This window comes from Rhineura floridana, chromosome 17 (genome assembly GCF_030035675.1).
Source record: "Rhineura floridana isolate rRhiFlo1 chromosome 17, rRhiFlo1.hap2, whole genome shotgun sequence".
Taxonomy (NCBI): domain Eukaryota; kingdom Metazoa; phylum Chordata; class Lepidosauria; order Squamata; family Rhineuridae; genus Rhineura; species Rhineura floridana.
This window is the reverse complement of record NC_084496.1, coordinates 31461631-31488905: the sequence shown is the minus strand read 5'-3', so window position 1 is coordinate 31488905 and position 27275 is coordinate 31461631. Positions and strand designations below refer to the sequence as shown.

At 49.2% G+C, this 27275-nt stretch overlaps 2 protein-coding genes across 11 annotated transcripts in view; one reads left to right on the top strand and one right to left on the bottom strand.

Moving 5' to 3' along the window:
* CREBBP (CREB binding protein) overlaps positions 1-17755 on the top strand; it is a 167840-nt gene extending 150085 nt beyond the window's left edge. For 4 of the 6 annotated variants that reach the window (XM_061600152.1, XM_061600150.1, XM_061600149.1 and 1 more), the window contains 3 exons: positions 1249-1410; positions 1629-1910; positions 4356-17755. In XM_061600152.1, the coding sequence (XP_061456136.1) occupies positions 1249-1410; positions 1629-1910; positions 4356-6500 (2589 nt within the window). In that variant the 3' untranslated portion in view covers positions 6501-17755. The remainder of the gene's footprint in view (positions 1-1248; positions 1411-1628; positions 1911-4355) is intronic. The other 2 variants (XM_061600154.1, XM_061600151.1) reach the window with 2 other exon arrangements.
* SLX4 (SLX4 structure-specific endonuclease subunit) lies at positions 9740-26763 on the bottom strand. 5 transcript variants are annotated; one of them, XM_061600156.1, is made up of 14 exons: positions 26310-26763; positions 25774-25974; positions 25310-25466; positions 24479-24694; positions 21765-21964; positions 19750-20066; positions 16949-17183; positions 16660-16748; positions 16092-16238; positions 15041-15210; positions 12996-14869; positions 12173-12275; positions 11629-12048; positions 9740-10857 (listed from the first exon to the last, which is right to left on the bottom strand). In XM_061600156.1, the coding sequence occupies exons 1-14, from the start codon at positions 26671-26673 to the stop codon at positions 10545-10547; spliced, it is 4806 nt and encodes a 1601-aa protein (XP_061456140.1). In that variant the 5' UTR covers positions 26674-26763; the 3' UTR covers positions 9740-10544. The 5 variants fall into 5 exon arrangements, with proteins under 5 accessions (XP_061456140.1, XP_061456141.1, XP_061456143.1 ...); XM_061600157.1 differs by having other exon boundaries at positions 16660-16742; XM_061600159.1 differs by lacking the exon at positions 24479-24694.
* Between the last annotated feature and the right edge of the window lie 512 nt (positions 26764-27275).

Genomic DNA, 27275 nt, shown 5'->3' with positions numbered 1-27275 from the left:
CAAAAAATTAATGGCTTTTTAAAAAAAAGTTGTAGGTTATGCAGAACAAGACTCAAAATGGTGGGCAACAGGAGGGGTAAAGAAGCTAATGACAGAAAGCAATAGAATCAATAAGGGATATACAGAATTGAGGAGAGGTGGCTCAAAGAGGATCTGCATTAAACTTGAGGTAGGAAACAGACACCTCAAAAGGAGAGGCAAAGTTTTCTGTTCATCACTTCCTCCCTCCAAGCTGCAGTGGGAACACAGTCTTCTTTGGGACATCCTATGACCAAGGGAGAAAAGGAAATCCTTACCTGTTTTCCAGTACTTCTGGGGCTTTCCCCATTTCTGCAGTCTAGATGAGATTTGTTCATGAGGCTGATGCACTCATGGAGACCCTGAAAGGTCCGCAGTGCAGCGACCTTCTTAGCTGATTTGTGGACTGGAAACAAGTCAGTCAGCCAGAGGTGTCATCACCTGCTCCTCTGAAATTAAAACAGCATCTAGGCTAGCTGAGCATCTAGGAACAGGGTGGGCAAGCAGATGAAAGAGCCTCTTCCCTGGCCCAGGACCCCTCACCAGCAGTAACAGGAAAAAAGCAGAGCAAGTTAGCATCTTACTAGAGGCAAGTCTGGAGCATTGCACCTTATCTGGTCTGTGGGCTGGAGGTGTTTCCACTCTCCTTTTCTGGAGTTAGCAACAGTGTTCCTGCTTACCAAACTTTTCTTCAGGTTTTTCTGTTAGAGGATTAATTGCATTAGGTTCTGGCAGTTGTTCTTTGAACTGGTGATTACATAGTTAACATACTGATTCTCTGTTATGAGTGTGAAAGGTGGTTCTGGTTTTTCAGTTCTAGCCTGGGAGGGCAAGGGTGTCCCTCCCCTCGGAGGAGCCTTTCCAAGGCGTTGCCTGCTTGAGCCAATGGGAGAGAGATCCTGACACCTGAAGAAATCAGATTGTCCTCCTGGGACAGAGAAATGCATTTTACGGCATTACTTTTACCTTCTGTTTTCCAAGATGTAAGATAACATGGTTAAACCATTTTAATTAATTAAATAAATTGAAACATGCCATTCTGAAATATTTGAATTCAGGTCTCTATCCCGTTTTATTTCAAACCCTTCTTTTGCTGCATAAATGTAAAGTGGGATGCTTTATAGCATGCTTTTGCCCCCCCTCCCAATCCTCCAGCCCCAGGCTGAGTCTCATTTGCATGCATCCCGTGAGGAGAGGGACAGTTGAGCAGCTTCTGGTGTGTTTCGGCAGGGGAGCCAAGGAGACAGCAAGACCGCCAAGAAGAAGAACAACAAGAAAACCAACAAGAATAAGAGCAGCATCAGCAGAGCCAACAAGAAGAAGCCTGCCTTGCCCAGCGTCTCCAGTGACCTCTCTCAGAAGCTCTATGCCACCATGGAGAAGCATAAGGAGGTACCATGTGCAGGCTTCTGCCTTTTCCTCTCTTCCTCCGCGCTGGCTGGTTGCTTGGGGCACCCGTTGGTGTCTCAGGGCAGAAAACAAAGTGGGAAAGGGGATCAAGGGCAGGTCTGCAGAGGGGCTCTTTCCTGAGGCCCGCTGGCCAACGGCATTCCCCTTCCCAGCTCTGAGTTTCTTTGTGCTAACCTGTCACTTTGCCCAAACACCTGCAGGTCTTTTTTGTGATCCACTTGCATGCTGGACCCGTCATCAACACGCTGCCCCCCATCGTGGATCCGGATCCACTGCTTAGCTGTGATCTGATGGATGGCCGTGATGCCTTCCTCACATTAGCCAGGGACAAGCACTGGGAGTTTTCTTCACTACGCCGCTCCAAGTGGTCCACGTTATGTATGCTTGTGGAACTGCACACCCAAGGACAGGATCGTTTTGTGTACACATGCAATGAGTGCAAACACCACGTGGAAACGAGGTGGCATTGCACAGTCTGCGAGGTGAGTGCCTGCTGGCTCCTTGGGAGCTCCTCCGGGGCTGTGTGTCTCAGTGGCACATTCTAGCCAGAGAGTTCTAGCCTCAGTGGTGGTTTAACATGGGTTCTTTGCCTTTTTCTTCCATGCAGTTAAATACTTGGGAAACACAGAGTGCCATCCCAATCAAAGGAGTGTACAGGAAGTTTGTTCTGTCCTCCCTGTACTTTAAAGAGAGATCTCTGTATTGTCCAGTCCCGGTGAGGCATGTTGTCTCTTGATCCCAGCATCTCATGCTGTCATCTGAACAGCAGGGAGGTGGCAGAGCCTTTCTAGGTAGCCTCCTGGATATTTTTAGTCCTTTTTTATCAATACCATTGTTCCATATAAGCCATTTTAATTCTTACTTATCATCAGAGTCGTACGAGTGTGTATAGATATGCAGTGCCTTGCAAAAGTAATCAGACCCTGACCAGTGCTCTCATATTACTGAATTACAAATGGTACATTGTAATTTCATTCTGTATGGTATTTTATTTGGAAACACTTAAACTCAAAATCAATTATTGTAAGGTGCCATTGGTTTTATGTTGGGAAATGTTTGTAAGAAACATAAAAAACTGAAACATGTTGCTTGCATAAGTATTCAACCCCTGTGCTGTGGAAGCTCCCAGTTTACGCAGGTGAAAGAAATTGCCCTGTCGAGGACACAGTTGGCCTCCACCTGTGAACCATTAAAGTTGCTGTCACATTGTCAGGATAAAACCCTCACTGTTGAAGGACCATTCATCAGGCTGTGGATCTGAAGGAAAATGAAGACCAAAGAGCATTCTACAGAAGTGAGAGATAATATAATACAAATGCATAGATTAGAAAAGGGGTACAAACTTATATCCAAGTGTTTACATATCTCAGTGAGCATAGTTGGATTAATAATCAGAACCTGGAAGCTGCATCACACCACCAGGCACTGCCAAGAAAAGGCCATCCCTAAAAATGCAGCACTCAAACAAGAAGGAGACTTGTGAAAGAAGCCACAGAGAGGCCAGCAATTACTTTGAAGGAGCTAGAGTTCAGTGGCTGGGAGTGGAGTAATGGTTCACCAGTCAACCATATTGAGCTCTGCATAACACTGGCCTGTATGGGAGGGTGGCAAGAAAGAAGCCATTACTCAAAAAGTACCATGTGAAAGCAGGTCTGGAGTTTGCCAGAAAGCCCCAGCTGCAATGTGGGAAAAGGGTTTCTGATCAAATGAGACCAAGATAGAGCTTTTTGGCCAAAACTCAAAGTGCTATGTGTGGCACAAACCTAACACTGCCCATGCCTCAAGACACACCATCCCTACAGTGAAGTATGGTGGTGGCAGCATGAGGCTGTGGGGATGCTTCTCATCACAGGGACTGGGCATCTTGTTAAAATCGAAGGAAGAATGGATGGAGCAAAATACAGGGAAATACTGCAAGAGAACCTGCTTCAGTCCACTAAAAAAGTGAAGCTGGGGAGGAAATTCCCTTTTCAGCAGAACAATGATGCCAAGCACAAGGCCAAAGCAACACTGGAGCGGCTCAAGAACAAAAAGGTGAATGCCCTACAGTGGTCCAGTCAAAGTCCTGATCTCAGTCCCACTGAGAATCTGTGGCACTCCTTGAAAATTGCGGCCCACAAGCAACATCCAACCAACCTGAATGACCTGGAGCGAATCTGCCAAGAAGAATGGGCCAGAATCCCTCTGACACTGTGTGCAAAGCTGGTACATACCTATCCCAAAAGACTTAAAGCTGTTATTCGAAAGGTGGCTCTACCAAATATTAATGTGTGTGGGTTGAATACTTATGCAAGCAACATGTTTGTTTTTTATGTTTCTTACATTTCCCAACATAAAACCAATCTCACCTTACAATAATCGATTCTGAGTTTCAGTGTTTCAAAATATTATACAGAATGAAATTACAGTGTACCGTTTGTAATTCAGTAATATGAGAGCATTGGTCAGGGGTCTGATTACTTTTGCAAGGCGCTGTATGTAGATAGAGATATATATGCATGCATGCCTGTGTACATCTGGGCCGTTTCTTCAGACCAGACTGCCTCATGTGTTGGAGGGAGGTTCATGGACCTTTCTTTCCCTTACTTCTGTTGTTGGTAATTAAAAGACATCATGACTGGAAATGAATGTGTATCTCATCTAAAAGATCAGGAGTGGGCATCTTGATCACTTCCAATTGCAGGACTTTATTTTGAACTCACTTCTGTAGAGCAGGGAGGGGATGAAATGTTGACATGACCATTGGTGGGGCAACCATCTTGGTCAAGCCCAAGACTGCTAAGCTACTTCACTGTGTGTGGTGGACAAAGTTTGAGGACAAAGGAGTTGCCTCCATAGGTGGTGACCTGCAAGGACAAGTTGAGTGTCTCTTACATTGTGTGTAATCTTTGAAATCTGACTTGTGTCTTTTTCTTTTTGCATTTAAGGATTACGACCTCTGCATTAACTGCTACAATACCAAGAGCCATGAACACAAGATGGTGAAGTGGGGCTTGGGCCTAGATGATGATAGCAACAGTCAAGGAGAACAGCAGTCCAAGAGTCCCCAGGAATCTCGTCGCCTTAGCATCCAGCGCTGCATTCAGTCCTTAGTGCACGCTTGTCAATGCCGCAATGCAAACTGTTCGCTGCCGTCCTGCCAGAAGATGAAGCGGGTTGTCCAGCACACCAAGGGCTGCAAGCGCAAGACCAACGGAGGCTGCCCTGTGTGCAAGCAACTGATAGCCCTTTGCTGCTACCATGCTAAACACTGCCAAGAGAACAAATGCCCAGTGCCATTCTGCCTCAACATCAAACACAAACTCCGTCAGCAGCAGATCCAACACCGACTGCAGCAGGCACAGTTGATACGCCGCAGGATGGCAACCATGACCACCCGAAATGTGCCTCAGCAGAATTTGCCTTCTCCTACCTCAGCCACGCCTGGGACCCCGACACAGCAGCCAAGCACCCCCCAGACACCCCAGCCGCCACCCCAGCCCTCCCCTGTCAATATGTCACCAGCTGGTTTTCCTGCAGGGGCAAGGACTCAACCCCCTCCTTCCATTCCAACTGGCAAACCTGCCACGCAGGTGGCTGCGCCCCCACAGCCTGCCCAGCCTCCCCCAGGAGCTGTGGAAGCAGCCCGGCAGATTGAAATAGAAGCTGCACAGCAGCAGCAACAGCAACAGCAGCAGCAGCAGCAGCAATTCTACAGGGTCAGCAGCAACGGCTTGCCTCCTGCCCGGGTGAGCCCAGCTGTAGGAGCTGTGAACCCCATGCAGCAGGTTGGCATGAATGTACCCCGGCCAAACTCAGCGAGTGGCCCCGTGATGTCCAGCATGCAGACTGGGCAGTGGCAGGCCGCTCCAATGCCCCAGCAGCAGTCCCTGCAGCCAGGAATGCCAAGGCCGGTCATGCCCATCCAAGGTCAGCAAACTGTGCCTGGTCCAAGGATGCCAGGTGTACAGCAGCCACCCCGCAGCATTCCCCCCAACGCTTTGCAGGAGTTACTGCGGACCTTGAAGTCTCCCAGCTCCCCACAGCAGCAGCAGCAGGTGCTCAATATTCTGAAATCCAACCCTCAGCTCATGGCAGCTTTTATCAAGCAAAGAACAGCCAAATACGTAGCAAACCAGCCTGGCATTCAGCCCCAGCCTCAGTCTACGCTGCAGCCGCCACAGCAGCCGCCGCCGCCACCACAGCCAGGACCCTTGCATGCTCAGTCTGGTTTGCAGAACATGAGTGCAATGCAGACAGGCGTCCAGCGCCCTGGTGTTCCCCTCCAACAGCCAGGAATGGGAGGCTTGAACACCCAGGGCCAATCAATCAATATCATGAACCCAGCCCACAACCCTAGCATGGCCAACATGAGCCCTCAGTATAGGGAGATCCTGAGAAGGCAATTGCTGCAGCAGCAAGGAGGCGCTGGTTTGGCAGCTCACAATCAGTTCCAGCAGCCCCAAGGCCCTGGAGGCTATTCTCAAGCCATGCAGCAGCAGCAGCGGATGCCACAACAGCATCTCTCAATCCAAGCAGGGGCCATGGGCCAAATGGCTCAGCTGGGACAGCTGAACCAAATGGGGCAGCCTGGCGTAGGAGCCGACGGCAGCCCCAGTATCCAGCAAGCTCTACAGCAGAGGCTCCTGCAGCAGCAGCAGCAACAGATCAAGCAGCAACTGGGTTCTCCCGGCCAGGCCAACCCCATGAGCCCTCAGCAGCATCTGCTCTCAGGACAAGCCACAGCGTCTCACCTCCCTAGCCAACAGATCAGCACCTCCCTCAGCAGCCAGGTCCGGTCACCTGCGCCTGTGCAGTCCCCCCGGCCCCAGTCCCAGCCGCCACATTCCAGCCCATCCCCCAGGATCCAGCCCTCCCCTCACCACACCTCACCACAAACTGGCTCCCCCCACCCAGGGCTCGCTGTCACGATGGCAAGCTCCATGGATCAGGGACACCTGGGCAACCCAGAACAGAGTGCAATGCTTCCCCAGCTCAACCCACCCAGCAGGAATGTGCTACCCAATGAATTATCCCTGGTGGGCGACACTACAGGAGGGGACACATTAGAAAAGTTTGTGGAGGGTTTGTAGCATTGTGGGAGCCTTGGCTTAGTCCTCCTCGTATCCCTGGACATCTTGTTCTGAAAACACAGACTTCTAGACCTTGAGTGAAACCCTACATGGGACTGGTTCATCCTTCAACCAGGCAAGGATGAGTTACTGTTTAAAAACAAAGTATATATTTTTTGTTAAAACTGCCCAGGTGTGGTTAAAATACCTGGTCTTTTTGTTGTTGTTCTTGTGGGGTTTTTTTAGTTGTTACTGTTTATTGACTTTGCTTTTTTAAAGGGGAGAACAAGTCCATTATATTCATATTTTTATTTGTACTTTCAAGACTAAGCATTTGTGTTTAACAGAGAAGAAAAATAATACTCAGAAATGGATTCCTGAAATGTTGCAACATTCTAATGTATCCTGCTAACTTTCTGGCATTTGGCAGAAAGATTTTTTAATTATATAGTGAACTCTGCAGGTATCTTGAAGTATTATTGCCCCTGGAAAAGATAGGAACTGACCGCTGCATACACATACACACATTACATGTGTTGCAGATGTAGAAATTGTTGCTTTGTTTCTCTGAGAAAAACTGGTTTTAGATTTACAAATAAAAAAATAGGGATGATCACTTCTTAGGCCATGCTAATTTTAATAGGGAAGAAGCATATTCTTTAATTCTTTGATGTGAAACTTGAAATGAGGAAAAGCAATTATAGTGTAAATCATGCAAGCTCTAGAATTACTATAAATATGAAAAATGCAAGAAGATTCAATCACTGTATAGAATGGGGGGGAAACAAACTCATTTCTTACTTCTATACCATATTGTTAAATAAACTGTGCAACAGACAAAGGGTGGTCCTTGAATTCATGTACATGGTATTAACTTAGTGTTTGGATTTTTTGTTATGAAAAATGCTGTTTTCAACATTGTATTTGGACTATGCATGTCTTTTTCCATTGTATATAAAGTATTGCTTAAAAGTGATATAAATTACTGAAGTTTTTAACATGTATTCTGTTCTTTAAAATCCATGTAAGAATGTTTAAGGTTTCTATTTATTTATATATATTTTGGATCATGTTATTTGTAAGACACATGGCTAATTAGTCACTCATTTACATAGACCCAGCTGGTGGTACCTTGCAAACAGCATCTCTGGTCTACAGAGCCCTTCCTTCTGTGTGCCTATGCCAGGGATAAAGAAAAGCAGTGATATACGTTTCCCATTCATTTCATATGGGAGCTATTCATTTGTAAGAGTTATGGGGAATAAATTATTAACATTTGCTTTAAAAATAATTTAGACAAGGATCACCAATTGGGAGTTAAAACATCAATTTTAGGCTCCACTTTAGATATTTCCCAATTTGAAATCAAAGGACGGAATCAAGAGCTTTCGGTGCAGTAACTGATGTGATCATAGCTGTGTGTGCCCGTTCTCTCTTCTCTTCCATAATTGAGAAGCCAGTACTACTGGTACATTCTGCTGAGTTAAGGCCCTAGTGAGCGCCCTGTTCTGCCTCGTATATTGAATCCAAATTATAACATTTTTGGTCAGGGAATGACATGTGTCTCTCCTACTCCCATAAAAGATGTTGGCTTGTGCTGAACATTTGACACTCTGTTTTGAAAGTGAAATAAGTGCTTCCTTATATATATTTTTTGTTAAGTTGATGTAACAATCCAAACACACAACTGTTTCCCAGTGCTAACTGAAGCAGTAGTGTAGCCTGATTTTCAAAGTTGTTAAAAGTTGTAGTCTCCTCCCCTGTAACAGTATTCAGCAAGCAAGATGTGAGTCTGGGCTCTGGTTAGTGAGTACAAATCCCCAGGACATGTTTAAATGAAAAAGGATGAAAAGCCCTAATACTGTGTCATATTGTATACGTAAAAAGAAAAGTAAAAACCTATATTTGTGATCAAAAAGAGAAGAAACTTGAAATGTGCTGGTGTTTCTAATAAAGCTGGTAAAAATGCTTGAAGGATGGTTCCAACTGGCTCAGTGCCCTGTTAGGCTAAGTGGAAACGTGTAGGCAGCTCACTGTTCCAAGCGCTGCGTTTTGCTTGGCTTTTGAAGTGGAATGTACACCAGCTGTTTACTTACGTGTGACCGACTTTTCTCTAAACAGAGTATTGCCAGCCTTTCTAGATAAAGCACCCAGCAGCAGCCTATGGCACTTTAACCTAGCCAAGTTACAGCAGCACAGCCTTTCCCAGGATGCAAGACGAGGCGCTGGAGCTGCCTCAGTCCCACATAAGCTTTCTCCTTTCAGATGCCTGCCCTTTTATTCTGCAAGAGTGGGCAGTTGCTTGCTTTGCACTGCTTGACAAGTTTGCATTTTCTATGGCATCCATCATATTCCTGCCAAGTTGTTCTCATAATTAAGGTTCCTGTGCATTCCCCCCCCCAACTTTCATTCACCCCAAGTAATTCTTTTTAGTTGTGACTACATACACACACCTAAGTGTATTTGATGCATATTGCCAGAACATGCTTCTGCATAAAAATTTTTAGGAGTAGGGTGAAAAAAATAAATTTAGGTGCATCATCAGTTGTCCCCAAAAATCTTCACCAGCCTTTTAATCAATAAACACATTTCTGCATGTTCTATATAACATCACTGCTAGATGAAGTTAAAGCCTGCAACTAAGTGCCAACGTGTGGTGTCCTTGCATAGAGAGAGAGATCACAGCCTTGCATTATACAACTTACACAAAATACTCTTCCTGTGATGCAAGAAGTGGCAGTTGGGCAAAACTCAATCGACTCTTGTGCTAGAAGAAGCACACGAATGCATGACTGAAACGGTAATACATCCTGAGCTAACTACACTCTTCTCCTTGGGATACACCTAGCAAATGAAAGAATGGCTGCACAAGCATAGCCAACAGACAAGACTGTCTTTTCTGTGGGTGTAAGTTAAAAACCAAAACTGGGACAGAATATGTTTCAGTATTTACAAAAGGCAGAAGCCTCATGCAAAAAAAAAAACACACCTAAAATGTTAAAGAAATACTTTACGCCAAATGAACCTCTTGAAAACTGTTGAAGGTCCTGGCAGACCACTTAAAGGTTTTTCTGTTGTGATTGCAATGGGTTGTGCTATAGGTTTTTTAATTGTATTTTTGCAGACATGCCACAGACCATCTGACTGAAGCTCGTGGATCATTGGTGGTCCACAGAACAGTTTGGGAACCCCTGCTTTAGAGTAAGCTTAAGCCAGCTCATTGTGTTTTTTAAAAAATGCATTTTCATATGATCCGTTCATTAGCTAAGCCATTATCCTCTGGTTTATTGGTTTCTGGACCACAGTGGGACAAATGCTTTCAACTCCATTTTTCTTACACAGGAGCAGCTAGAAAAACAAGCACCAATTATTCATCCCTTGCACCAAAAGTGGCCTTGGGCTCCAGATCACTACACTAAACTCCAGGCCGGCCAGCAAAACATCTGGAAGGCAGTGATGGCAGTTTCATCCTAAATATGGGAAGGGCATCTTGAAGGATCCTTCTTATTCAGTATCCCTCTCTCTTGGTGTCACTCACTGTTGTGAGATATTTTTATTACATAGACATGTTAAACGCACCTGTTTAAAACTTGAATACATTCTAGAAATTCACGCTGGTAGACAGGGGCACTCAAGCCCTAGGAAAACAAGGTGCTGGAGAGCCTGAATCTAGGCCAGAGAAAACAGAGGGAGATTATGCTGCTACTATACTATTACTGTAAGCACTTGGCTGCCTTGAAGCAACCACAACGAGAATCAGCAAGTGTCATCCTTGCTTACCCAAACTGGTCCTGGGACATTTGGACTGACTACAGGAGCAGCTCTTTTCTCCCAAAGCAAAGCTACGCTCAGAGAGACCAACCCTCCTGCACAGCTCAGTCCCAATACATAATCCAGAAGGGATGATCCAAGTCATCACAGCCACACCTCTTCCAGGGAACAAGCAGGCTGGAGCAAAGGGAAAATATGAGCAGAAAAAGGATCAGCAGCTGCACGGAAAGTCAAAAGGACACCAGCAGCGTTTCTGCCATGAAGACCCTGATGCTGCCATCTCTTAGAAGTATCTCAGAACCGCCGTCTCCCCTTTTTGGGGGGCCTCTGTAAATGGTGCTGCTTCTCTCGCCGGGCTTCTGCAGTGGTAAAGGTAATGCAGTGAGCATCAAGGAAGTCCACCAGGTTGCCCATAGCAATCTTGATGCCATTTTGCTTCAGTTCTGCCTGCAGCCCAGCCAGCTCAATGGGCCGATACAGCAAGATCTGGCGACACAGAGAAGGCTTCGAATGGATATAGTGCTGCAAGGCTTCATGGGCTGCAGCCTGAGTCTCCGGGACATGCTCCTCTTCCTCCTCAGTAAGCATGCTAACCTCAGCTGAAAAACTGGAAGGGAGAAAAAGAAGTCAGAGAATCCCTTGAGTGCCCTTCTCTAGCCCTTGGCAAGAAGTCAGGAACGCAACACAGCTCTGGCCACAGGCCTGGAATGCCACAAAGGAAACACAGGAAGCTTCCTTACACAATCGGAATACTGATCCAGCTAGCTCAGTGCTGCCGCCACTGACTGAGAACGGCTCTCCAGGGTGCCCAGACAGGAGTATCTCCCACCCACCTGGATACAACGAGGACTGGGCGTGGGACCTTCTGCACACACAGCAGATGCTATGACACTGAACAAAGCCCTTCCCAAGCCTGTGCAATAAGCGCCTTCCAAGGCAGTAGCAATAAGGATCCAGTCTGTGTAGTCCAATGCCACAGGAGTGCAAATCAAAAACTCCAGTGTGGCTCTTGGTACACAGATCAGCTTCCTAAGCATCATTTTTATTTATTTTTTGAGAAGATTCTAGCCCTTCTACATAAGCCTATGTTTGAAAGTCTGAACAACAGCTGCTGAGAGCTCAGTGGGCAGAAGGGTAGCTGAAGGGGGTGGGAAGCTTCTGAACTCCTTCCCATTTGATAGCAAAATAAGAATATGTCGAGAGGGAGATGCTCATTAGTTCAAAGGGGTGATAGAAGCTGGCTTTTTGACAGCAGTAGAATTGCCTGGGCATAGAATTTACTTGCTAGTACAGAGGCCAGATAGCCCAGATCAATTTCAGTTCCTGCCCAGAGGGAACCAGGCACGAATGAATACCCTCCCCTAAACCAGCCTTGTACCTCTGTGATGCTACAGAAGCCGCCTCACTGTCAGTCCCTGAAGACCCAGCTGATTCCTGAGAAGCTCTATTTGCTGAGCCATGGGGGCTCCCTGCTGGAGATGAAGCAGTCTCCTTCGGCCACCCTGAACAGCGTGGCTCAGCCATCTGCCCAAGGCCCCAATCGCCTCCCTCAGGATTCCTGAAGCTACTGACAGTTTGGCGCCCCTGAACCATCAAGCGGGGCTCAGGAAATCCTGGCAGTTGCTTCTGAGTGGTGTTGGAGGCAACTGCCAATTTAGGCTTTCTCAAGACTGGCTGTGCTGGGCTGTGATGCAGAGCCTGTTCCTGGGAATTGCTTCTCGCCCTTTGGTGAGTGTACTGGAATATCTCCTTCAGCTTCAATACCATCTGCCGCTTTGGGAGAGCACGGACTCCAAACCTGGGACAAAAAGGCAGAAGGTCACAGTGGAAAACTGCCGTGTCTCCTAAGTGGCCTCCTTACCATTTACTCTGCAGCAATTCTCCCTGCAGAAGCAGCTCAGCCCTCGCCTGCCAGCACCAACCTGCTCAGCTCCTCCTTTAGCTTTGGGGTCTCCATGACTGAGTATGACGGCATTGGGGTCTGTGGAGCTGTGCACAGCGTTTCCTTGACCCGGCAGGCAAGATCTGTTAAAAGAACAAGTTGGATACAATCACTGCAGCAAAAGGTCCACTAGGGCAATTACAAAGCTCCACTGATGCCCGTCGTTGCCTTGGGTTTGCCAGTGGCTAAAGCTCCTATCGCCACAATATCCAGTAAGATATACACATCCCCATAATTGCACAACCAATTTCTAAAGCACCTGAAGGGTCAGCAAAACATCAGAACGCTATCTTGGAAGCACATTTCACTAGAAGGCCAAGGCAGGAACAGAGTTTAAAAATGCTTCCTGTCTTCACCCTGGCCCACAGATGAGGAAACCTCCAGATGTTGCTGGATGGAAACTCCCACTATACCTGACCGTTGGCTCTTCCGGTTGAGGCTAATGTCAGCTGGAGTCCAGCAACATCTGGAAGACCACAGGTTTCCCCATCTAGAGGTATGCGGGGGGGGGAGATGGACGGCTGCTTACTTTACTTGCTGCGGCAACTGAGGAGCGGTCAAAGCAAGATGGGACTCGGCCAACTTCAAGGCTTCTGTTTATGTGCCTGAGCGTGGTATTTCATACATAGACAACAGGCTTGACAGTGAGGTCACAGGAGCAGAGGATGCCAAAACCAGTTGTTGGTTCCATCTGTTTTTACTTCATGATGCTCTTGGCACAGCTGCCAATCAGAATAAGAACCAAGAGAACAGAACCCCATGCCAATTGCTGCCCCAATTGCTGGTTCAGAGCAGCCGCTTACCTGGACTGTTTTGAACAGGCCCTGCAGCAGACACTCCCAGGGTGAGAGGAAGGGCACTGCTGTTGTGAGAAGTTTCTTCAGTCAAGTCATCACAGTCCCGCCTGCTGCCCCCTGATGAATCTGCACTTCTCTGCGCCACATGACTCCCAGCAGGAGGGCCGTCATCCCGCCCTCCCAAAGCTTGTGGTGGAGTCAAGAGTTGCTTTTTGGCATATGCTGTAATAGGAAGAACGCTGCCAACAGCCTCCTCCAAAATGGGTGGCTCCTCCCCTGGCACAACGGAGGCACTCCATGGCAAAGGTGCTCCTGCTTCCAACTCCTCTTCACTATCGTACACAACCACCACATGGCCGCTGCCGGGCGGGCTGTTGCCAGCGGAAAGCAAGCCCTTCAGAGACTCTCTTGCTGGAAAAAGGCTTGTGGCCTTGCTGGGAGTGGGTTGGCTCGCCGCAGTCTCTCCAGTCCATTGCTCTTCTGACGGAGGCTTCACGGTGGGCTGTGTGTTGTTGCACCCATTCCTGCCCAGTGGAGGCGTGTCTGGCACGAGCGTCTTCCCTCCCTCCCTCCAACTCAAGCATTCATCCCAGTTGTCTTCTTCATCACTGCTCAGCCTTAAAAGCTGCTGCCCCTGACCCTGAGGAACTGCTTCACCACAAACGAACACCCCCAGCAAAGGTTCCCCAGGGCCCAATGAGTGTGGGGGCAGCCTCTGGCAACTGGGCACATCTGCACCCAGGCTCAGCTTACATTCAGAAGCCCCTGACTGTTGTCCAGAAAGGCTGGGTTCAGTGAAGGAAAATGCAACATCCACCTGCTCCTTCCCTTGCTCCCGCTCCACCTCTTCATCAGAATCCAAGACCACAATAAGGCTATCGTCCCAGTTCACACTGAGAGATGGAGTTGAGCCACCTATTGGCTTCTCTGGATTGCTGTGTGGATCCACACTCTTGCCCTGTGCACATTCCTGCTCACTGTTCTGAGAGGAAGAGAGCCTACGAAGCGTGCTTGGCTGTGATTCAGATGGAAAACGTGAGAGAACTTCTGAGGGGTCTCTGGAACATTTTGTCCTCAATTTGGGAGACGATACCAGGGGCAAAACAGACACATGCATACCAAGGTCCCTGGAACACCCCCTCAGTGTTGACCCAAGTTCTTTCTGTGACTCTGGGCCCTGGAAGAGGCTGGGAAATTTTTGAGCTCCAGGACCTTTGCTGACCAGGCTAACATTCAGCTGTGTGGCACTTTGGCTCTGCTGGAAGAGCTCAGAACACTCCCCCTGTGTGACAGAAAAGAGGCCCCCGGACTTCTCGTGGAGTTCCAAATTTTCCTTGGCCACCCCAAGCAGAGACTTCGTTCGGGGCTGTCTTCTGGTGGTTGCTCCAAGAGGGTTTGTCTCGCTGGTGTCTTGCTCAGGCTCAAAAGGAGGTCTTCTTAAGTCCACTTGGCTACCGGCATCACAGACTTTCCACGGGGGTAGTTCAAGGTGAAGGTTTCCTTTGCGTTCTGTAACAGCCATGTCTGCCGAAGGCTCCTGCAGCACCTTCCTTGGGGAGGTGCCATGATGGACCACCTGTCCTTTCCCTGCACTCTGCTTGCTCTCACTGCTTGCTCTCTGCTTCTCTGCCCCATCTTGAGCAGCTTTTCCCTGGGTGGCAGCAAACTCATAGATCTCCTCTAGTTCCTGCTCTCCTACGGTCTCAAGGTCTGTTTTCTCTTGTTGTCTACATTTCAGCAAAGCTTCTTCATCTTCATCCAGCCACATGGACTTCAAGAGTTCCTCAAAGGTCTCAGCTCTGACTTCACCCTCCTCTTCCTCAGATACAGTAATGCCAGATTGACTTCCACACAGATCAGCCAATTCAGTCACTCCAAACCTGCAACAATTTAAGTACACGTGAATGCATCTCCACCTCTGCCTACCACAACTCAGCGCAGAAAACAAGAGTGCCTGTGTCAAGCTTCACAACCGGCAGCCGGATGGCATCCTGCCAACACCACAGAAAAACATCTAGCTTGGAAACCCTCTGAAGCAGCAACATACAGACCTCGTGGCCAGAGCAGCCACTTCTGACAGCACATGGCGAGGAAGTGAGTGGTCAGCTGTGTAGAGGTACTTCAGGAACAGAGCAACGGCTTCCCCTGGCACATCGTTCAGCAGCACACGGCGGGTCTGAGCACCCCCTTCTTCGGCCACTGTGATACCTTTGTGGTCAGCCTGGCATGGGATGGGGGAAAGAAGCAGAGACCTCTGAAGCAGTCACCAGAATCCATCGTCAGCAGGTTGTTTCAAACATTACTTCTCCCATGCAGAAGCTGTCAATAAGGAGACATCCCAGGGTGTTACGCTGACCCACGACTGCCACCACAGACTGACTTTTTAGTGGCTTCTGCATAGTGTGAACCCTGTGCAGAGGAACGCCAGCCAAGCAATCTCTTTCCTGGCCAGCTTCGGTCTTGAAGTGCAACAGCAAGTTGCTCCTTCACACAACAGCAAAATCTCCCTGACACGTTCTCTTCTCAAGCCTGGCAACCTGGCTAAAGCTTCATGTCTCAATCCTACCTCACCTTCCTCCACAGCAGAACTACACTCCTCCTTTTCTAAAGGTCAGGCTCTCTCATCATTTCTTGCAAACCTCTTCCATTCATTCTTGCCTCTTTGCCTAAACGCCTCTGTTCTGCTCCTCAGTGCAATCATGTCATTCCTTCTGTATAGGACTCTCATTCAGTGAGCTACTGCCTGCTGGCTGGGGAGTGTGACTACTTGGTGCTGCACAGAGCAGACCCTTCCCTCCAGGGTTTCCACAGCTGCAGCGCCTCCTGTTGTCTTCCAGCAGCTGCTTTTGAGCTAGAAAACCCCCAAAGGCAGACCGACAGGGACAGGCAATACTGCTTGGCCTCCATGGGGCTCAGGCGGCTCTGCGCAGCCAACATTAGGAGGATGTTTCATTCAAAGGGAATGTTTCACCACTTGCCTTAAAGCCCACAGGACGAAGCAGATTAAGAATTCCGGGCCAGAGTAATTAACAAGAAAATCCTTTCATTTTAAAATGGGGAGTGGAATGCACATTTATACAAACACTCCACTCTCTCACTTACCATTTCCATAAGCTGTGGACACCGTGCGTAAAGCACAAACATGTGGGCATAGAGGATCTCCCCACTGTCCACCTGGAACTGAATGTCACTCAGATGGGGGTTGTTAACCATCGCCCTGAAGGCATCAGCCAATGAGCCAAGTAGGAGCTAGGAGAGAGAGAGAGAGAATGAATGTATCTGAATGAATATCCATGCTCCCCTTCCTTCACACCCTGCTTAATGGGAGGGTTCAAACTCCTCTCTAGAAATCAGCTGGAAAACAAGAGTTTGAGAAAGGTCTCTGGGGGGCTTAAGTCTACCCCTACCTGCCAAAGGTCTTCGCATGCCATGTTTTCAGCAAAAGCTACCAACATACTTGGGCTGGAAACATTTTTTGTTGTGGGAGGCTGAGACGTCAGGATTCCCCTCATGCTCCATGGCCCAGCCTACATGTGCACTGGCTGCCTTACAAGGGGCTGGAGAGATTTCCACTCTGTTTCAGGGAATTCTCTCTTTCTTAATCATCAGCTGAGCTGCAGAATTCTTAATTAATACCATGCCATCCATCCAACAAAAAACAGGGATTTACCATTTGACAACAGCTTCTTTGCAGCAGCTGCTTCTCTAGTGGCTGGACAAAATTGCTCTTCAGGACACCACCAAGAACCTGATCTTGACCTCAATCAAGAAAAAAGAATACACAAAGCCAAAGGAAAGAGTTTTAATTTCCTGCTCTGAGTCATACGAATCCCTGCAATGGACGTTGATTATCCTGGTGAAATCTAACCCCTGCATGGATATATCTCCAGAGGGCATGGATCTAGCTCCAAGCTCAGCTAAGTGCTAATCAAAACCATTCTACAAAAGGAAATCCTCACCGGACCCCTCCAGCTGCTGAACATCCAGGTTCCACTGGGTGAGGGTGAGCCCTTCTCCAGCCAGCTCCACAAGATCCTGCAGAGTCTCAACATCTTTCAGGCTGCAAGCATGCTTCTCCCTTTCACCTCCAGGGCTGCCCTCTTGAGTCTCTCCATAGAGTCTTCCTCGGAGAAGTCCAGCATCAGAGAACCCTTGCTCCATCTCTGTTGGCCTGCCGGGTCCCAGTGCTGGTTTCTGGAAAAGTAGATGAATCACAGGTAGCACATGGCATATTTATTTAGATTTATAGTGTCAAGAACGCCTGGTTTCTAAAATGGTTCTGAGGCAAGGAATTGTGGGGAAAACATCTTGCCTGAAAAGGGGCCTCTGTGAAGGCCATGAGTTTGCAGTTCCCACAGCTGAAGCTAGTTAATTAGGCTACCAGCAAGAACACCTGCTTATCAGTGGAAACTGGTACTTCAAGGCCAAGCAGCCTGAGAGAAAGCTCCCTGATTGGCTAATTAATTCCTGGCTGTTGCTGGGCGTTTTTCCATAAGAATAGGATTCAGACCTTAGTCTTTGTTCCCCAATGTTCTCCTATGGTTGCTGATGCTACCTTGGGGGGAGGGGTGGTCCATCTTCTATCTGCTATTCAGGCTATACATCTCTGGGGAGATGTGGAACCATGAAGTCATTTTGCTGTTTACCTTTACTGTAAGTATAGATTAGGCTGGACAGTTTTGTTAATTTTATCTATAACTGTAAGTCTCTGTATTTTACCTAGCTCTCAGGGGTGTAGATTTTAAGGAACTATTTTGCTGCTATATTTGTGTACTTATATTTTATTAAATAAAGCTACTTCTTTACCAATGTGTGTTCATTGCAGGGGAGATTTGGCTCTAAATCCAGCACCTTGGCCAATTAGCCACTGACTACCGGATATTTGGGTATTTTGCGTAAAGGCTCCAGGACAAGGAGTGTAGTCTGGCGCTTGCCTTTGGAATCCTTGGCAGGTCTATTTCTGGCACTTTGAGTTCCCCCTTGGCCCAGAGTGGGCGACCAGGATTAAGGGGTATTGGCAGTCTACCTACCTTGCAGGATTGTTGTTGGTTCACTCAGCCTTGGTAAGGGAGCCAGGATCAATTGACCTGGGTTTAGGAATCGAGTCCTGGGACTGAACTGGTGGCAGCGGTTCATGACATGTAGGTTAGCCTATCTATTAGGAGCCCTGGGCTCCTACTGGGAGAAAGGGCGGGATGTAAGTCTAATTAATTAATTATAAAGGTGGGAATCATTTATAGCCAATAAAAATACCACATGCAGACATGAAAGTCTTTTAACCTCAGAACGTCAGCCCCAACTGCAACACTTCCAGCACCTCTGGAGATGCTCAGCGTCAACCCTTGGCAAGCAGGGCTGTGGAGTCGGTACGCCAAACCTTCGACTCTGACTCCTCTATTTTTCTACTCTCCGACTGACTCAACCCAAAATTGCTTCCAACTCCACAGCCCTGGAAAGCGCTGTAAATGTGTTTTTAAATTGGAAGCTCTCGTAGGAGCATTTTTATCGCTGCCTGAATATGCACTGATCTTGGCATCACAGCATTTGTCTTCATCTGGGTCCTGTGTCATACACTGACACACAAAATGTTTTCCATCTTGAGTTATGGTGAAATGCTCAACTACAGCTGACTTCATGGGAAGCTTCTTTGACATTTTGAATTTATATTTTAAAAAATTTGTCGAATCAAAATTTATTTTGAAGCTGGAGTCGGAGTCAGAGTCAGTACATTTCTACCAACTCTGACTCCACCCAAAATTGCTTCCAACTCTGACTCAATGACTCCGACTCCACAGCCCTGTTGGCAAGTCTCCTTGAGTGGGAATCCCAGGTAGTCCCTCCTTGCCTATCTGCATGCGGTCACCTGCTCTACAGCACACAGGCAGACCAGCTTCTCCTTCTTCCTCCTGGAGACAGAGGAAGACACTGAAGCTGTTGAGCGATGCAGGTCTTGAGCCACATGGGCTATCTAAAGTCAAAACCCATCCCTCCACTTCTGTCTGGAAAACTAGAAGGAGTGGAGGAGGAGGGAGGGGGCTCCCCTGCTACCACCCACCCCAACTCCACATCAAGGCAGAGCAGTCTGTGCCTGCTGAGGCATTGTCCACTGTACAGAGGGCAGCACCACCCACTCCTTTTCCCCCCCAGGACCCTCAGCACTCTTTTTGGAAATCTACAGAAATATATCAGAATAATATGAACACCCAGCAAGACAAAAGAAACCGGGAGGAGGAAAAAGCAATGCAAGGCCATAGTGGCTTCAGCTGAGCAGCTCAACAACGTTGCAGGTTGTAACATTGCTGGACATTCTGCTGGATCTGTTTTCCAGTACCTGGAAGTCACATGGTACACTGCACTGGTTAAAATGGGGGCCCTAGATGCGTCCTTTTCCACACACTCAGTATACACAAGTCACGCTACATACGTGAATTCGATAACTGCTACAACCCTGACAAAAAACTGGGAAGGCTCTGTGCTTGGGGGGAGAGCACCTGCTCTGCAGGTAGGGTGACCCCAGAAGCAATCCCTGGCAGTAGCTCACATTTAAAACAGCTCTCCAATACTAGGACAGTCCTGCACTTGACAGACCAATGCTCTGGAGCCTCTGCGGGGAAGCACTCAAGGAGGACACGCCCACCTTCCAATAGAAACCATCTTCTAGGTCTAGGCCAAGTAGATCTACCTGCATTAGAGGGCTGGGGGGAGGGCTAAAAAGCAAGCAGCATTGGGAGTACAATATCCCCCCAACATACACTCCTACCTCATCAGGCATCTGCGACAGAACAGGACAGGTGAAATCCACAGCACAGACGCTCTCTGGAGCACCCACTCTCGTTAACGAGCTGAACTCCCATAAAGAACCATCCAGGCCTTTGGGTAATGCCAGGGGCCGGCCTGTTCCCCCGGCCTCCTCAGCAGCCATGAGTTGGCTGGGGGGTAGTGGAGGGGTGCTGGAGAATCCTCCTGCTTCAGAGAGCAGCAATGCCACACGCTCCTCAGTCTGTTGGCGGGCCTTTTGGGGGTCTTGGCGCAATAGTGGAGGCAGTGGGGGGCCAGGCCTTGCACGGCTCTTCTTCCCTGTTCAAGAGCACAAGAATGCAGAAATTAACACCTCCCTCCCTGAGGAAGCCCCCACCTGGGAGAAAAGGAGGCACGGCATCGGAGGGAGAGGAGCCCAGAGGAACCAAGTCTGAAGCGGGGGGAGGCAGCTCCCCCCATCAAGGCCTTGCAGCAGCTGGAAAGGCAGGAGGAGAGGGGGGCACCAGAACAGAGGCCGGGCTCTCCCCAGGCCTGCCTGCTGGGGCAACTGTGTTGTATCTTTGAATGTCTTTTGAAGGATGCTCGCAGGACATACATATGTTACAGAAATATCCTGGTAGCCGGTGGACACCTAAGCTAGCGTAGCTCCTCACCCCAGCAACTGGGACAACAGCAGACTCCCACCTCACTGTTTCAATCCTCCCACCAGACTGCAAAACCATATTTTTAAACCATTCAAAAAATAATTGGGGAAGGGAAACCACTCATGATGGGTAAGGCTTTTCCCTAAAACGCAGGAGGCAAGCGGCATGAGCTCCCAAAATGACTCCCACAGACTCCAGCGTACAGGCCTTAGCATCACCTTCAGCTGTCTCTCTGAGCCTGGCCAGCTGCTGTCTGGATGACCATCACAACACAATGGGACAAGAGCAGCTTCCTCTGGGCTGGGCTCTGCGGCTCTCAGCATTAACCAAGATGAATGAGCTGTTGCAGGACCTCCCTATGGTTTGAGGTGCCCTCAAGGGAAACACACACTTTACAAGCACTCTTGGATGAGGATTTGCCCACTTCAGCTGGACTCTGGCAAGCTGCTGGAGAGCCTGAAACTCACATCGTTATCTAGTCACGTTGCCACTAAGCACCAAATCCACGGTGTCTTTTACCAGCACCTAACACATCCAACGTTCTCACTTCTGATGGGTTCACCACCAGGCAGGCACAAGGTCCTGCCTTTCTGTTTTGCTCTACACCCCACAAGCAGCTCCACAACAGAGGCAAGAGGATGCCTCTGCCAAGTGGAACTCTGAAACATCTTGCCTCCTCTCCACCCAGGTCCAGCAGATGCTTATGTCTGCCCTTGAATGTTAAGACCTGCAAAAGACACCCATAGCCCAAGGCTACTTGCTCCAGGGCCTTCACAGTAGTGGCAGGGCTCTCCTTCCTTTCCTCTGGAAGGCGGCTGGCTCGCCCTAGCCTTCCCACATAGACAGGCGTCTAACCCAATGGGAAAAGGCCCAGGACCATTTTTAAGGTTAGGTCTGGATTTATTGGCCTCTATTTCGTTGCTCAGTCATGAGTGATAGTTTTTAAAAATTTGGCTGTATTTTAATGATTAATTGGGAGAGAATAGGAAAAAGTGGACCTAATAAAAGCAAATACATTTTGACAGATACCCGCTTTCAATGGGCGGAATCTTCCTAGAAGCCCAGAGAGCCCTAGCCTTGCCTCTCTACTCCCTCCGCAGTCTCCTGGGTATCTCAGCCAGCTCACACTCAGAGGGCAAGATCAAAGTGGCCTCAATGAAAAGGACAGATATTTCAAGAGAACACTTGTGTTTGTCATAAAATGTCCTTACAACACATTTCCTGACTAGAGCTTGACACTTCCACAGCACTTGAAATGATCCTACAGGCTGCTTTGAGCACCTGCAACTGAGCACAAAAGCCAGGAGCTACCCTCAGCTCCAGACCTTTCCCAAGGTGCTGACCTCTCCACCCACCTTGGCTTTGAGCTAACCTGCATTTGGGGGCTTCTTGATTTGCAAAACGTTGTCCTGCCTCCTTCCAGTCAGCAATTTGGCCTTCTCTTCCTCCAGGAGAGAGCGTGACATTGCTATAGCAACCAACAGATCCTCAGCCGTGCCATCCTTTTTGGCCACCGTCTTGCGCTTCTTTGCTAAGTGGTCCACAGAAGAGGCACCTTTTCGCTTTAACCCACTGAACACAGCATGAGAGATTAGTTACCCACAACAAAAGTTAAAAAACGTAACAGCTACTCCCCATCCACCCAATCTCCACGGTCCACACATGGACTACCCTGGTCATCCAGCGACACTCACATCAGCAGACCAAACTGCCTTTTTACCATGGGAGGTGCTCCTATCTCTGCTGGCTAGGAACTTCCCTCAGCTATCCAAGGAACTGCCAGAGCAGGTCACTCCTGGCCCATCCAGAATGGAGCCTCATGTTCTTGCTGCAATCCAGATGCACTCCTGGGACCCACTAGCCTTTGGTTTCTCTCCCCTCACCCATTAACCCTTGGCTTTATCACTCCCTCCCGCCCTCCCTGATGACCTTTGCCTGGATACCACCTTTTACACTTCAACCTTAACTAGCTGCTTACAAGTCTCTTTCCTCATTATGCAAATGTTTATTTATAACAATTCTTACCCAACCCTCATCATAAGGTCCCAGGGTGGGTTATAGCAGTACAATCATACAATTAAAGATAAGTTTGTATACAATTATCAAAACAAGTAAAACGGAAGCAGCAGGGTATAGATGAAACAAAACAGTAGAGGCGTGGCCCACAAAAGCACCCTAAGGGACAAAGGCCAGAGTGAAAGGTACATGCAACTTCAACATAGGGTTGGAGGCTGTACAATGAACATTATACAGTGAGAAAAGACCTTCACAATTTGGGGGCAGCCACTGATAAAGTCTTCTCCAGAGCCACCTTTTCCCACACTTATGGGAGCCCCCTCTGCTGATCTTCACATCTGGGAGGGTCTTTAGGGAAGGAGAGTCTTTCAGATAGAGAGAGTGGCGGCCCCCACTCTCTGGAACTCCCTCCCGTACGATCGCCATGCCCCTTCCCTGAATGTATTCCGCCAGGCCTTGAAGACCCTAAAGGGCTTTCAACATCAATGCGAGCACCTTGAACTGGGCCTAGGAACAAACTGGCAATCAGCGCAGCTGTTTAAAACTGGGGTTATAAGAGCTCTAAATGGAACCCTGGCCAGGAAGCCTCTACAGTTTGGGACCCGGATGTCTACCAGACTGCCTCACCTCTTCTTATAAGCCCAGTCAGTCACTGCCCCTTGCAGGAGAGGGCCTCCTACAGATACTATCTTATCATTAGGTCCCTTTCACACATCAGGCCTTTAGTGCAGTAGCTACCCTTTAAAACATCCTCCCACTACACATCAGATACAGAGCATCTCTACAGTCTGTTTGGCATCTATTGAAGACTTCCTTTTTAACAAGCCTTTGAAATCTGAATCTAAACTGGATTTGGAATTGTTTTAATTGTTGATGTTTAGAATCACTCTAAAATGTGAGAAGCAATTCATAAAAGGAACCAAACAAATAAATATGACATTTTGGACCAGCTAAATTTTCCAAATAGTCTTTAAGAGCAGGCGCGGATGAGAGCGCATTGTAATAGTCTAATCTGGAGGTGATCAGAGAGTGAAGTACATTGACCAAGTCATATCCAACCAAAAGAGACAGTAGCTGGTGAAGCAGCCGCAGCTGGAAGCAGGCACTCTGAGTCACTGAGGCTTCCTGGATCCAGGAGCACCTCCAGTCTATAGACCTGCTCCTTCTAGCGAGTGTAGGCAGCTCCCATGCTGCCAAACAGTTCCCCCTCCATAACTACTTTCTGAAAATGGCCCTGGAGGCATCAAAGGTCAACAGTATCAAAAGCCACTGAGAGGTGAAGGAGAACAAGTTCCCCACCCCATCCCCAAAACGTCCTGTCATCAAGAAGAGTGACCATGACTGAGCCACAAACTGGAATGAAATGGGTTCAGGAAACCAGCTTCATTCAAACATGCCACCTGCTCAAGCACCTTGCCCAAAAAAGGGGATATTCACCACTGGGCAATAGCTGCGAAGAAAATTTGGGTCTAGGAAGAAGTGTACTGCTATCTCTTTCAAGGCAGGTAGAACCTCTCCCCATCCAAGCGAGGCATTAGTCACTCCCTGCCCCCACCCAGTTAATCCACTACAACTCACTCCAATAAACCAAGATGGGCAAGGCTTTAAACAATATTCCTGTAGGACTGGGATTAACAGCAGGACAGCAAAAGTGGATTATACAAGTTGGTCACTAAGAGACTTATATTTTCAGCCTGGGAGGATTAACACCCACCATCTATTACCCAGTGGTCTGAGAATTTCACTGCTCTGGCCACATTTCCTATAAACAGCAACCTCGTGTGGATACCAGTTTGGACATCTCAGTGGCTTATACTGTAAATTAAAGATTAACATACTGATGATTCTTGTATCCTTAATGTGAGCTGCATTTTTGGTGATTTCACTTTTTCCCCTTATTCTTTTTCTTTCTTTGCAATTAACCCCCCCCCCACCAAGATGGGCGAGGGTGAAGGGGGCAGCAACCAGCCATACTTCACCAAGCAACTTGTCCCCCTCCTCAAGCCACACTATCTAAAAGAGCCCAGGATCTGAATAGAACTCCTCATGCTATCCACCCCCTGCCCTAACCTTTGGTCTGCAGGAAGGTCATTGCCAAGGGCCAAGCTCTGCTGACGCACTGCCTGGAGAAGCACAGTGGGGGAGATCTCCATCCTGACAGCACAGCGCTTCAAGTGGCCGCCTCGGCTCTTGAGGGTGCTAAAGCCCCTTCCACAGATGGGGCACTCGGGAATGCCTGGGCCCCTGGCAGATGAGGAATGAAGCTTCTCCATGTCATCTAGGCACCTGGAAGAGAGCAGTTTCTTCAAGCAGGAAGCCCTGGGAGAGAGTCAACAGCACTCTGGGGGGAGCAGGGCTGTGGAGTCGGAAGCAATTTTGGGTGGAGTCGGTAGATATGTACTGACTCCAACTTCAAAATAAAATTAATATTTTAGTATTAATATTAATACATTAATATACATTTGCCATTTATGAAGGAGTCAGAATCGGAGTCAGGCAGTTGAAAAATAGGGGAGTCGGAGTTGAAGGTTTGACATAGCGACTCCACAGCCCTGGGGGGAGTCTGCCTGAACAGCTCAGCTTTTAAAACATTTGTTGTGTGTGAGAGAGAGAAATTAAGAAGATGGCTTTTCAATTTATTCCTGAAAACAAAGGACAAGCCCACCTGCTATACTTTCTAGATTTCACTGTTTATCAGGCAGGCTCCTCACACTTTGGCTACACGGTAAGCACAACATATGACTCGTCCTGTGGCCTTAGAGCAACCGAGACCTCTTCTTTCTAAGAAACACCAGGGGGCACTTGAATAGCTGCAGCCCTCCAGCCAAACACCCGCTTCAAATGACCCTCAACCAAATCCCCCAACAGCACACTCTATGGAGGAACCAAGACCACCCCCACCTGTTGACGTGCTGCTGCTGTTGGGCGGAATTCATGGCAGAGAGATCCTTCTGGCAGATCTGGCACAGCACCAAGCCTGCCTCTTTCGGACTGAGTTGCTGCAGCTCCTGGTGAACGGCTATGGCCAAAGTGACATCGCGGCACATCCAAGTCTGATCTAAAGGAGAACAGGAGCAAGTCAGTCCCAGTCCCCACCGCTTGGTACCTCTCCTGGAGACTGGGCCGTTGTCTGTAACTGAGGAGGGGGGAGCCTAGAAAGCAAGTTCAGAGTGAAGTGCTAGTTGTTACATTTAATCAGAAATCCAAGAAGAGCCCAAAATACCTTAAACTTGTCAAGAAGGGTTTGACTGGATATTCATTTGTTCCGGACCCAAGTGCTGCACCTGGGATGCCCCACCCCCACCCGTGTAACTGGCTTCCTGGGTCAGAATAGAAAACATTTCTACAGAGACGGTAATCCTTACCAGCGCCACCACCACCCCTCCCAGCGCCCTGCTGGCAAGCGGACAGGCTCCCAGCGGGATCCTCCTCTTCCTCCTCCTCGGCTGAGGCTGTTGGGAGCTCCTGCTGGTCCGGGGCCGCCCGCTCCAGCTCCAGCTCCGCTAACTGCACCGGGCGGCGCCATCCTCCTCCTCCTCCTCTTCCTGCCGCCACGGGGTCTCCTCCTGCGGGGACAAAACACCCCCGCAAACCACGCCCTCCGCTCAGGGCTGCTCCAAGGACCGCGGCCAGGGCGGCGGGCGCGGGCCAGGCGAGAAGGCCCCCCGGGAACTGCGCGTCCGCGCCTGGATGCTGCGCAGCTGCAGAGGCCACCCGGCAGCCGCCAGGGAGGAGGCGCAACGCTGGCTGCGCGCGAGGCGGACCCACGGAAGACAACCCCCCCCGCCGGGACCCTCCTAGCGCGGCGGCACCGACTCAAGAGCGAGGAACCCGCCAGTGCGCCGCAGGAGGCACCATTACCCCCCCCCGGCGCCGACGCGCCCGCAGGTCTCTCACCCACCTGAGGGGGGGCCGCCTCCAGCCCGGACCTTCCCCGACCTCTTCGCCGCCGCTTCGCCCCGCTCCGTCCGCAGGAGAGAAGCGCCCCGGCGAGGGCGGCGACCTCCCTTAGGAGCCCCCGCCTTCAGGCCGCCCCGGACCTCCCGGAACTCGTCCTCAGAATCGCCCATCGGCGAACGTCTGCTGCGCCTGCGCGTCCCTCCAACTACCCCCCCCTGCCCCCGTGGAGGACCAACCATAGAGGACGAGAAGGGAGAGCAGCGCGGGAGGAGGCACAGGCAGCCTCGGCAGAGGCACGTGACCAAGCGGGGGTTCGTCCAGAGGGGCGGCCGCGGCGGTGCTAAGGGGCGCTTTCCCCGCCTCATCTCCGTGCCGACCCGGTGGGCGCAGCAGTGTTGCTGCTGCTGGCGCGTCCTCCCCCGGCACCCTCGGGCCAAAGGGGGCGGCCCACTGGCGGTGGCAGCAGCCGGAAGGAGAATGTCGTCCCGGAGCCAAAAATGCTCTGGCGAAGTGGGCTTCATTCCATAAGAAGTTGGGCCCTGTTCTTTTCCCCGTTTCGCTAACATTGCACCACTATCTTCTTTACAGGGTTGTTGCTTGAGGATAAAAAGACTGTAATAAACGCTTTGGCTAACTTCACGTTAATACATAAAGAGGACGGGTGCAGAGAGCCTGGATGCAGTGCCAAATCATGAAGTGCACCTGCCTGCGCATCCCACCCAGGCAAGCCTGAGCTAGCAGCCAGCCACACGTTGAGTTTGCCAAGGACCTACATGTAAAGTCAAACGTTTGTGGGCTTGACCATCCTCGTTGTGTTCAGATTTCTTTTTTCTCATTCCACATTCTGGGGAAAAATATATAAGTTGGAAGAGGGAAATAATCTTTCCCCATAGGCCTGGAAATTGCTGCAAGGGGATGGCTGCTGGGACCATGAAGGGGCAAACTTAGCCCCCCACAGCAGCTTGCC

Excerpts from the sequence above, each read along its gene's own strand:
- SLX4 (XM_061600156.1), bottom strand. The coding sequence starts at position 26,673 with ATGAGGCGGGGAAAGCGCCCCTTAGCACCGCCGCGGCCGCCCCTCTGG. Across the intron at positions 24,695-25,309 it reads CAGCAGCAGCACGTCAACAG|GTGCCTAGATGACATGGAGA; the intron begins GTGGGGGTGGTC and ends GCTCTCTTCCAG. Across the intron at positions 16,749-16,948 it reads TCAGCAGCTGGAGGGGTCCG|GTCAAGATCAGGTTCTTGGT; the intron begins GTGAGGATTTCC and ends TTCTTGATTGAG.